This window comes from Lipophrys pholis (assembly GCF_963383615.2).
Source record: "Lipophrys pholis genome assembly, chromosome: 7".
NCBI lineage: Eukaryota > Metazoa > Chordata > Actinopteri > Blenniiformes > Blenniidae > Lipophrys > Lipophrys pholis.
The window spans coordinates 13,117,808-13,130,334 of record NC_137638.1 but is presented as its reverse complement, the minus strand read 5'-3'; the positions used below and the strand labels follow the sequence as shown (position 1 = coordinate 13,130,334).

Below are 12,527 nucleotides of genomic sequence, written 5' to 3'. Positions count from 1 at the left end.
TGTGTGGGTGTGTGTGTGTGTGTGCGTGTGTGTGTGTGTGTGTGTGTGTGTGTGTGTGTGTGTGTGTGGTTGGGGGGGCAGTGTTTCAATAAACGTCCCTTTTCACTTCACATTAACTTCAGATTCCTAAAGACTTGTTTTATTGACTTCATTTACCAATTTAAACTTATATGTGTGTGAGGGGGAGTGTGTGTCTTGTGTGTTTTGTTAAATCCATCCTGTCCTCCTCCCTGCTTCTTTGAGGCCGTTTAGTGGCGGGCCCTGTGTCTGTCCAGATTGTTGCCGAGGTCCATGTAACTGAATCCCCCCGCATGTGTGTATGTGCATGTATATACTCGCACGTCCTCATACTTGTATGTATGTGTGTGTTTATGTGCGTGCATGGAGAGTGGTGGTATCTGTGTGGGAGGTTTGAAAAGCAGCGACCGAGATGTTTGCCTGTGTGTGCGCGTGTGTGTGCGTACAGAGGTTGTGTAGGGGATCCAGAGGGGATCTCTGACTTCTCCAACATCTGTCAGTGATTATAGATGTCACTGGAACAGTGAAAACTAGTAGAGAACGCGACAGAATGCCCCCAAAAGTCTGAATTAAATTTTTTCTTAAAAAGGCACTTGCTTTTTTTGTGAAGCCGAAAGTGTTCTTGGAACAGTATAAGATAGACCGAAAAAACATGACACACTAAACATAAACTATAAAGAGTTTAATTTCCACAATTTCAAAGTTTATGAAGTGCAAAATTAATTCACGACACTTATAATGCCAAAATTGTGACATACACGCTTTTAGCGTTCTCTTGCAATTTAGCAAAATAATGATCCCTGACTCCCTACACTCATCTCTGTAACTGTATATACACTTTCTCACACACATAAGCAGACTCGCACGAAGTGCGGTTAGATGTCGCCACATTGAGTACAATATTAGTATGTGTGGATAGATGGCTTTAGTACAGCGAGTCTGTCAAACATGATCCATTTACCCCATGGGTCTAATCCAGGCAGCCTCATTTTACACACAGTTTGCGAGAGGCACATGTATAGCACACACGCACACACACGCACATACCATGCATAGTTTACACTTGTGGTTTTTGTAGAGGGCAAACTTCACGAACTCCACTGTCGCAACGATACCCATCTTTTATTATAGAACGCCCCTTCATCTCCTGACCTCGCATCACTGCAGAGATATGTGTTTTCCTTTGTATGTGTGTGATTCTTTATCAGCATTAAACACTTCCTGCGGTCACCTTCTCTGTGGACTGTTTCCCCCTTCTCTATTCCACTGTAATTTCTTTCATTATTTTCCCTCCAGTGGAACAAAATAGATCAAGGAATCTTGTCTCGATAACAAGTCAAAAACATACACAGGAACACACTCGTATGAAGAGGACAGATGTAATGATAGATATAAGCACATAGGGGTCAGTCCGCGGTCACGGCGTGCGTGCGTGCGTGTGTGTGTGAGTGTGTGTGCCCAAGTGTAGTCATATCTGTCTGGATGTGAGAGTGCCAAACGAGAATTAATTGTTCCAGTCTACTTACTGAGGTTTTCTTCTGACTTCATCTGTATTTCTTCAACATTATTTTTCTACCGTTGACTGAGTATTAAGTTGAGGAATGAGGGAGTGTGTGTGTCTGTGTGTCTGTGTGTGTGTGTGTGTATGTGTTTGTGCATGCGTGCGTGTGTGTGTTAAGGTGTGGTTTCAGTAGGAAGTTGTACATATTCTTAAAATTGGCAATAGATAAGGGTGTTTATGTGCATTGTGTGTGTGTGTGTGTGTGTGTGTGTGTGTGTGTGTGTGTGTGTGTGTGTGTGTGTGTGTGTGTGTGTGTGTGTGTGTGTGTGTGTGTGTGTGTGTGTGTGTCTGTGCAGCCGCAGCGCCTGCTCATCACCTCAGGCCCCGCGGGCCCCTGGCTCCTTGGGTGGTCTGGCACACACACAGGATTGTGACTAACTGTGTATGAGTGTGTCTGTGTGAGTGAGTGTGTGTGTGTGTAGTGGTCTGGCAACTACGCAATATCCAGATTGTACTCTGGGCAGGGCCCCAACCTAACCCCAACCCCCACCCTCCAGTCCAGAGCACCACCTTCAAATACTTAACCACAACATTGTACTGGCTTCTATTACACATCTGCACATCTCAGTGTTTTTGTCTTTAAAGGAGCTGAAAAGTAGTTCATTCTTCACATTAGCTGTATCAGGTTGTGCTTTTCTCACCCATATTCTTAGATTACAGTTTCTTTTTAATAGATGATAGTTCTTTGAAGCAACTTTATTCTATTATTATTTATTTATTTTTTATCTATTTGAAGTTAATTTTATTGAGAGTTGTACTAAATTTATTTTAATATTATTTGTTTATCCCGACTGTTATGAAGCCCCTTTATTTTTTTATTTTTGCTTTCTTGCACCCAAACTCTATGAGAGTGAGTCATATTTGGATGTCGCAGATTGTCTGTTGTCTGTTGTCTGTTGTTTGTCTGTTTTAGTGTTTCTCATATTAAATGACATTGACATTTCCCATGTTCTTTACAGGCTGCAGTGGTGGTGGTATTTAACTTCGCCATGGTGCTGCTCATCTTTCCTGCCATCCTCAGCATGGATCTGTACCGACGAGAAGACAGACGTTTTGACATTTTCTGCTGCTTCTACAGGTGTGCCCGTTTTTGTCACCACATACAAAGAAACTCCTCCCTTTCTCCTTTTCCTTTTCTTTAGTTCTCATTTTTTTCGTGTCTCTCTCAGATCTCTTGATCTGACAATGAATAACTTGAAACACCCGGTTATCTCTTTGTTTTAATCCCTCCTCTGTCAAAACCTGCTAAAGCGCTCTCTTTCTGTCTGGCTACTTTTTGGGTGTTCAGTGTGTTTACCTGTCACGGTGTTTAATAAATCTCACCAGCCGGCCTGGGCATGTTTGTTGGCTCAGCAATCGTACAGATGTGAACGCTCACTATTAAATTCCGTTGTTGAATCCCAGCTCTTCATTTCACACTGTTGGCAGTGAGAGACTGATTCATAATAAAGGGGCTAATAAATACTTTTTAACACATGTAATACAATACCAGACTATTGCCCGCATTAAGATTTTCAAAATTTTCAACAGTTTTGACATATATTCTTTTAATATCGATCCACAGTCTGACTAAATGTTGCATTTTGATCTTTTCAGCCCATGTGCCAATCGTGTCATTCAGATTGAGCCTCAAGTGTACCTGGATGGAGCAGATGGGAGTCGGTACAGCCCTCCCCCGTCATATCGCACTCCTCCTCCCTCATACCGCACGCCTCCCCCAAGTTACAGCAGCCCCCCTCCGTCCTACAGTAGCCATAGTTTTGCCCAACAGACCCAAATCACCATGCAGTCCACAGTGCAGCTCAGGACGGAGTACGATCCCCGGACGCAAGCCTTCTACACAACGGCCGAACCCCGATCCCAGATCTCTGTGCAGCCCATCAACCCTGCTCCAACTAGGAGCAACCCTAACAATGACTATTACAACAACAACACCACCAGTGGAGGCAGCAGCAGCAGCAATCATGCCAATGTCACCAACAACAATAACAGCAGCAGCCGAAGTAATGGGCCGTCCCGAGGTTCTGCCACCTTCTCCCATCTTCATTCTGCACCTTCTCCCACTGCTCCAGCGTCAAGCACCTGCTCAGTTCCTCAGGGCGATACGGCCTCACCAACCGCCCCGGGTCCAGAGAACAACAGCTCAACACGGGACCTTTTGTCCCAGTTTGGGGAAGCCTCATTGGGCCTTCGCTGCCTCGAGCCTCCCTGCTCCCGCTGGACCCTCGCCTCTTTTGCTGAGAAGCACTATGCCCCTTTCCTCCTGCAACCCACAACCAAGGTGAGTTTTTTTCCTCATATTTATTTGTCTTTTAGTTGGTCCATGTACATTCGTGGAGTGAAGAGGCAGACCTGAAGGGGGTAAAACCTTCTGTGTAAGGTAAAAGTGAGTTTGCGTGCTGACACACCACAGTGATAATTTCTAGTGAAGAGTTAGTCACCAAATAGAGTGGTACAGAAGGCGGAAATCTGGGGAGGAGGTTGTGGTAATGTCCTATCTGAGTCACTGACACACTCACAGTCTGACCTCAGTCTTGTGGGTGGCCAGTCCTCTCAAAGCCTTCCAGAACTGGAATCATCTGGTGGCCTGTACTTGACATTAGAAAATGTTCCTCAATTTCATTCTCTCATCAAATGTTAGTCCATATTCCCAAATTGCTTCATGCACTCCTGTGATGCCTTAATCCAATACATGCTATAACAGTTCAAGGAAAAGTCTGTTTTATTACAAGCTAAAAACAAACACTGACGCATTTTAATTCTAGCAATGGTTGGTAAACCTCATTTCCTGGGAATCTGTGATGTGCACAGCACGCCAAAGTCTAACCAGGGAGTTGGTCCTCAGGTTGAATGTTTACAACAGTTATTTGAGTTAAAACTTAACAGCTCATCATATTTTTGTTCTTCCATGTACGTTTGACAAACCTCGGAGTCTGTTTAACATCTGTGCAGCTGACTATTTGTCTTTTCTCATCTGTTACTGTTCTGTTTATACACAAATTACTTCTGTGTATCTTTTGGAACATGCTGCAAAATTCCACCAAGATAACTCATAAATCACCTATATTGTGATTCCCTACATGTGAAGAATGTGCAACATGTTTCAAGAAGTATTTCATGGAAGTTGAAGTGCATTAAATTGACTGATGAGGCAACATCTTTCTCCTGATTCCAGGTGGTTGTGATTGTGCTCTTCCTCTGCCTGCTGGGGGTCAGTTTGTACGGAACCACCCAGGTGAGGGACGGCCTGGAGTTAACGGACATCGTACCCCGAGAGACCAGCGAGTACGACTTCATTGGTGCCCAGTTCAAGTTCTTCTCCTTCTACAACATGTATGTGGTGACGCAGCGGGCCGATTACGCCCAAAACCAGCCGCTGCTGCACCAGCTCCACCAGCGGTTCCACACAGTTCGCTATGTTCTGAAGGAGGACAATGGACAGCTGCCCTACATGTGGCTTCACTACTTCAGGGACTGGCTGCAAGGTAAGAAAAAAAAAACAACGAAAAAAAACAGCATGTAATGGAATTACCACTACAACTAAACTCAGTATGAACTCGGCCACACTGGATTAAAAGGATTTTGGTTTCCTATTTTGACAGTAAAATGGCTCAGATTCAAACCCAGTGTTCATTTTAGCTTTTTGTCTACGGATGACATCACCGATGACTTTTTATTTATTTTTTTATTTTTTGTTTATACCTCATTTATCCTCACTGTTTGGGATAGTTTAGGCATGGAAATAAATTACTTTCTCGTGAAGCAGTTTTTGAGATCATAATTTTCTTCCATGTTTTGACATGAATCTGCAGGAAACAAGATGTTCGGCAGGAGATCAGAAGTGAGAGGGATTGCAAAATGGACACTGACAGTAGCTGATTAAAATCACTTGTGTCTTCAATAGAGCGGGGTTGAAGGAGGAAGTTGAAGTGGGAGTCCATGTTTTTAAACTTGGCAATATACAATACATTAAAACTATTGGCAGCAAGTTGAAGGTTATGTTTGCTCTGCGAATTGTGACAAACATGTTCAAGTCAATATGACTTCTTCAATACAACATTTTGAAATCTCATAAAGACATACTTACTTATTTAGTGGTGGAATGACTCCTGTAAGAATTGCTCGCTCTTTTATGTAGCGCTGACAGCACCTAAGAATTGTGAGGTGACACTGGACAGGAGTATTATCTTTCATGTCAACCCAAACCAAGGATGGCTTCATTTTGAGCGAGGAAATACACTCGTTAGCTCGGTCTTAGCGATAAAACACATTGTGTGAGTCTGTGTGTGTGCGCCGGCTGGGAACCACACAGAGAGTGTGTGGGTGAGAGAGAGAGAGAAAGAAAGAAAGAGAGAGAGAGAGAGAGAGAGAAAACGGTCTGATATTGCTCACTGCAATGGTGGGACAAATTGGAGCCAGACAGGCCAAGGAACGAGACCCAAAACAACATCTCCCACAGACGGACCACAGCATGGGCCTTGGGGGAGAGCTGAGAGGAGGGAAGTGATGCACATATGGATTAGTGGGTAGTATAGAAAAGCAGGCACATGTTCCTGATATAATTCTTAATGATCATTTTGAATTACAAGCAGCACATTTTAAGCTTTTGAAGTCGCGTTTGGTGGTTCAGAATGGAACGGAGTTATCATATTAAATCAATCAGGCTTATTATAGGGTTAGGGTTAGGTTGCAGTGTTGTGTCATGCTCTCATTTTACTGTGCCGGGGGATTATGTGCTGTGCTTTTCTGTGAACTCCTGCTTTATGGTGTGTTACAAAGGAAGAATGAAGATAACAGGGCATGTAACCTTTTTAAATTTCCACATCTAACCAATCTGTCTTGTTGTGGTTTCCTGCAGGTCTCCAGCAGGCATTTGACAAGGATTGGGAGGCCGGCCGCATCACCTTCAGCAGCTACAGGAATGGCTCAGATGACGGTGTGCTGGCGTACAAACTTTTGGTGCAGACAGGACGCAGGAACAAGCCCATTGACTTCAACCAGGTGTGTTTATCATTTGAACTTACTTTAGTTCTTTCCTAAGATGCAGACTTATTGAAAGTTATACATGAAGTGTTTTTTTTTAATAAATACTAAAGACTGCAGTGTAGAACACACACGCTAAAGCGTTCAATTTCATATACAGTATTATGATTATTTTTTGTTTCTCCATGTATGATTCATGATAGAACAGCCACACCCAGCTTCAAATCATCTCTGTCTATTCATTTTTCTGTTCCTCGCTCTCTCTCTGTTTGTCTTCATCTTCTTTCTGTGATGACTTTACCGAGCCGAGGAATTTAAAGGTCTCACTGGAACTGCAGCCTGCCTCTGAAAAACCTATTAACTCTTCATTTAAGCCATTTTTCAATGTGTGTGAGCATGTGTGTGTGTGTGTGTGTGCGTGCGTGCGTGCGTGCGTGCAGGTTGCAAATACACACAGGGTCTTGATGATGAGCTGATTCCCTCTTGCATCTAGTCTTTCAGTTTCACACCTTTTCAGTGAGTTGCAGGTCGCTGAAAGAAGATTTTGCAGAAAAATCCAATGTAAATCCCAGTAGATCTCTGAAAAAAATTGCTTGGATTCCGGAGCTGAAACACATTACTTTTTAGGTAGTAACAACCCAGGATTACACTGTGTGTGCTACTTTTCAACAACAAATCTATGGTATGATATTTCCAAAGGGTTCTCCTCATAAAGTAGGGTGGAGTTCCTCGTGATGCACTGCGGTTGTTAACTGGGCATCAGACAATCTCATTATGGAATAAAAGCAGCTCTGTGTGGATTGTGATGACGATTTTCAACTTGGTAGACAATCAAGACAAGTATCAAAGATGTCAGCAAAAAGACGTGAGCATTAGGAAAAGGTTAAAGATGAGGGTGTGAGGGTAAAGTGGAGTTTGTGAAGCTGTGAAAAATTGTTCTGTAACAGGACAAAGCATCCTTTTTTTTTCTTTTTTTCTTTCAGTTTGGTACTACCCCCAAAAACACAGCATATGTGGATGCATGGTTGCATTCTTTGGCAGGAAAAAGCAAAAACAGAAGATAAGAAACCGGAGAAATATAAAAACAAAATTCTTGGCCAGGATTTCCACAAACCTCCAACACAAAACAAGCCATGTCTTTTTCAACACTGAGATCATTTTCATTAAAAGTAATTCCACCTGACATACAGCTTCGTTGTGGTTTGGGTTTATTTACAAATTGTCTGAAGCCATTCATGACTACAGATATGTCACTTTACTTCTAGGTGTTTATGCTATCTCTTTTACCCAGAAAAACTTCAGTGAAACCACATACGGCTCTTCCTGTCCGGTATTCTCTAGCTGATAGGAAGCAAAGACAGTCCTGGTGTGCGGCCGTGTGACGTGACTTCCTCTGCTTGTGAGGGAAGTGTACTTGCCGTGAGGCGTGGGGGCCGCCAGCAGAGCTGCCTGGGCTTCCCGTGACAGCTTGAAGACATACAGTTGTTGCGTATCCCGCTGTTAAATTCAATCCAGATCCTCTGGAATCAGGCTCTCTCTCTCTCTCTCTCCCTCTTTCCCTCTGTCTCTCTCTCTCTCTCTCTCTCTCTCTCTCTCTCCCCCTCTCTCTCTCTTGCTGGGTCTCTTCCTCCCTCCCTTTCCCTCCTCTGTGCACCACTGCTGTGTCCTCTTTCATTGAGTGGAGCTGAAGCACGTGGTTTCTTTGAGGCAGCTCCGTGTGTGCATTTGTATGTTTTGAATGTGTTCTGCTTTGTGCATGTACTTTGGAGCAGTAGCTGTTTTTTGTGCCTCGAAATGAGAACCAGATCTTTTCCAACCCTGGCAAATTGCAGAGCGAGATGTTTTATTTTGATATGCCACTCCGTGGATCTGTGCAGAGGTGTTCTGCTTTTGATCAGTCCGTGTAAACATATCTCTCCTCTGGGTGACCAGTTGCCTTATGTGTGCCTGGTTTGGAAGCAAGGCAGTAGAAAGATAAAGATTTGGTTTGTAGAAACAGATGGAGGCAAGTCCAGAGAAGAGGCGAATGTGGAAAGGGTGATGCAAAGGCTATCAAGAGCTCTTTTCTTCTTGGGACTGGGTGGGTCTGTGGCGCCAGGCATTCTGGGTACGAATAGGGGTCAAGAGAACCAAGTGTGAGCAACATTTGTACAGATGTTGTGTTATTTTTATAGCTCTACTCCATTTGCTGGGTGGCATTTCCTTCAGTGTTAACAACCAGGTTAACTGCACACAGACGCGCTCAGGGACTCCAGCCAATTTTTTTATTGTTACGCTAACCCAAGCAATTTTTCTCTCCCCACCACCCCCACAACAGAAAAAAATGTACTCCTTTCTTCATCTACCTAACCCCATGAGTCCAGCTACAACCCCCCGAAGCTCTCACTGCCTCCGTGAAAGAGGGATTTATGGTTCCTCGAAGGCAATATGGCAGAGTGGGGTGTAGTAATGGTTTTACCTCTCAGGAGGTAGAAATGCTAAACTACACTCTTCTGCCTCCATATGACTGTCTTTCCTGCCTAACTTTGGGCCACAGTATGGGCCTACAATGTCAACCAATACAACCAGTCAGTAAAATGACAATTCAATTTTGCCTTAAAATTTCAGGGTGGTCTCAAATAGATAATTGAGTAAGATGAACTTCGGCTCTGTTAAATGCTAAATGCAACCTATTATGGCCAGTTACCCATGACTTGAGTCAGTTTTTCAAGCTGTCTTGGAGGATATGTGCAACATTTTACTTCATATCGGCTATGAGCCATAACATTAAGAGTTTGAGTAATATGATCATTTCACCTCAGGACAGACCAGGGTCACATGATGGTCTTTTAGTTAACACTCTTAACTCACGGAGAGAGTATCCCTGATTCAAGTCTGGGCATGGTGGCCTTTCTGTATGGTGTTTGCATGTTCTTCTTGTATATGCCTTGCTTTTCTCCTGGTACACAGCCCACAAAGTTGCAACTGAGATCATTTGTGACTCTAAACTTGCCTGCCCGAGTGTTTTCCCGGTTTTGAATTGCCGACTTGCCTAAGGGGTACCCTCCCTTTGCCCATAGTCAGCTGGGATCGGCTCAAGCCCTCGCAACATAAGTTGGATAAAGTGGTATGCATGGATAGATGGATGGCTTTTCTAATTAATTACCAGCAAGGGGCCATAAAGTAATTTCATACTGAAAACAAATCAAATTGCTTGCATAGTTTGAATATTTTGAGAGAGACATAAATACAGCACTTGTGCATATTTCTTAGTAGTCCATCTTAGATTCATTTTTTTCTCGGAACAAGCATATACAATGTACTTGTAATAAGCTTCAAGTTGCTTGGAATAAATTAGTGAATAGATCTGCAAACGTTGCTATCCATACAGACTTCCAACCTTTTTCAAATCTAAATTAAAAAAAAGAAGACTGAAGCCTATTCAACTGAAAAGTGTCTAAAACACCAGATAATAGCTTTTCTCTTGATGCAATTGTTCATTTGGGGATACAGTTAAACATCAATGTCTTCTACAACAGCTGGCTGTTAACAAGAAGGTTTCTTTACGAAGTTATTCCAAGCAGTCAGGACGTTGGACCTGAGGTTCGCCAGCCAGTATCTACTGTATGTGAAGGGAGAAGCTGATTCAACATTTTCCATATTTTAATGTGGCATAATAATTCTGGGAAGCTGTGATCAAAAGTAAGGGAATTTTCAGAAAGGGAACCAGTGTTTTCACTTGTTGATTTTTCTTTGGTTGGAAAGGGAGAGGGGCTAACATTTGAGTCATATTTTGAAAGCTGCTTTCAAACTCATGCATGTGTATGAATAAGCATGGCTGTGGTCAGCTCACCTGGAGAGTGTTTTGGCTAAAAATACTTGATTTCTACAATACCTTTTCATGCCCACTGCACTGCTGTATACTTTACAGCCGCTAGCTCCACCTATATTTATTTATGGCCTCAATTAAATTTTTCACAGTTTTCAATTATTAGATTTTGGATTTTCTTAAGGTTGGGCTCAATATGTGAAGAAACCAAAGTATGCAGGTGTCTCAAAGTTTCTGTTTTAGGAGTCTTCACCAGAGCACTACTTAACTTACATAATGATTTATTGTTCCGATCATAATTTATCTGATTTTTTTTGGTATTGCAGCTGACACGCCAGAGGCTCGTGGACGCAGACGGAATCATCAACTCTGGAGCGTTTTACGTCTACCTAACCGCCTGGGTCAGCAATGATCCTGTGGCATACGCTGCCTCGCAGGCCAACATTCGTCCACACCCTCCTGAGTGGCTCCACGACCGCACCGACTCCATGCCCGAGACACGCCTCAGCAGTAAGACAGCTTACTATAAATTCACAACTTGCTGTCATTTCAGAAAAAAACATGCTTTATAGTGTGATGGACGAGTGTTTCTTTCAAGTGAGGAAGGAAATTTGAATAACACTGTTCGCTTTGACCGATTCAGAAATGAAGTAGTGCAGTAATTCAAGGTTCAAAGTCATGTTCTGCACTGCCTAACTGAAAAAGAATTGCATTTGCTATAACTTCCTCTTGAAATTTTGAGCTTAACTTTTGCGGGACTCTGCCTCACCATGGCTGTTTTGGCTTCCCATAAAGCAGCTGCTACAATTGAGCAGTGTTTATCCCTTGCGGTTTGAGTTATTGCCCCTTGTCTGTGTTCGAGCTCTCAGTGAGGTTGTAGACTTTACTGTACCGCTGCAGTGTCTGTGTGTGTTTCCGCATGAATGAGCTCAGGTTGCAAAGCTGAGGACCAAGACACAACTCAATGTTGTTCTTCTAATAGTGCCTGTGGTGAATGCTGTAATCCTGACTACCATGGGGTCCTTGCATTATAGACACACACGCACATTATTAAAACCCACTGACCCCAAACACTGCACGCACCCTGTTCTCATTTCCCTACCGCACGGACAGACTGTAAGTCACATAAAAAGTATACTGATGTTATTTGATTCTAGCCTGTGATTGTGTCAGGAAGTGCACCACAGGGGAGGAAAATGATTGGATAACAAGGAGAGACTGGGTTGGATTGGGTCGTGCAATTGGATAACAAGCAGGAAGTCCGAGACAGGGTGGGCGGGGGAGTGATTGGATAAACAGCATGAGGTGCTTGGCTGCCCCCCGGAGCGGATCTATGTCGGCCAAAAGTCAACCGCTCTTCTAATAGAAATTTACAGTGGAGATTATAATGGGTCGTAGCATGTTAGCAAGTGCTCCCGTCAGACCCTCCAGTCACTTTAGAAAACAGACTCACACTAGCATTAGGCTGCAGACTGCACCAAAACATAGATCTTTAAATAGGAAAATTATAGGTTTGTCGAAGCGTAATCTCTTGATGTAGCCTTATCCAGACATGTGTCATTGATTACAATAAAAACAAAAGCATGAATGAATACGCTATTTTGTTTGCAGTAAGTATGACTTCATGGCAGAGTGACGGGCAGGTATACGTGCTCATGCATTTATATTATGCGTTATGTGGCAGCGCTAAGTTTAGGGTGTGGTAATGGCAGTGACTCTGACATTGTAATTACCGTGAATCAACGTTAGCTCTGACAGTGTGCTGTGTCTGGAACTGATAGGCCCTCATTAGCCCGGCTGGGCCACAGCACAGACTGACTAGGTTTGACTCAATGGGGCTCTGTTTCACACTCCCCCTATGCCAAACACACACACACACACACACACACACACACACACACACACACACACACACACACAGACATTTGCCCACAGACGCAGCTTCTCTTGGAACAAGGCTGGATTAGGGAAGGGAAGCTCTGATATTGGTGGTTTGGCTGGAGAGTCTTAAATTATTCCTGCAGATAGACTAAATGATCTGAACCGAATGCTGGTTAATCAGAAGTGACAAGCATCATCTGCATATGCCATTGTTGCAGATTACTTTCTTGATAGTCTGTTTCCCCATCTTGAAAATCAAACCTCTTGTGAGGCTGT

The 12,527-nt window shown here is 43.3% G+C and overlaps 1 protein-coding gene across 1 annotated transcript in view; it reads left to right on the top strand.

Annotated features, from left to right (window-relative positions):
* Positions 1-12,527, top strand: part of ptch1 (patched 1) — a gene marked incomplete at its 5' end in the record, with an annotated part of 50,362 nt that overhangs the window by 26,010 nt on the left and 11,825 nt on the right. The window contains 6 exons of the mRNA XM_080467835.1: positions 2,539-2,657; positions 3,176-3,519; positions 3,652-3,860; positions 4,755-5,064; positions 6,438-6,580; positions 10,697-10,880. Coding sequence (XP_080323961.1) covers positions 2,539-2,657; positions 3,176-3,519; positions 3,652-3,860; positions 4,755-5,064; positions 6,438-6,580; positions 10,697-10,880 — 1,309 coding nt within the window. The remainder of the gene's footprint in view (positions 1-2,538; positions 2,658-3,175; positions 3,520-3,651; positions 3,861-4,754; positions 5,065-6,437; positions 6,581-10,696; positions 10,881-12,527) is intronic.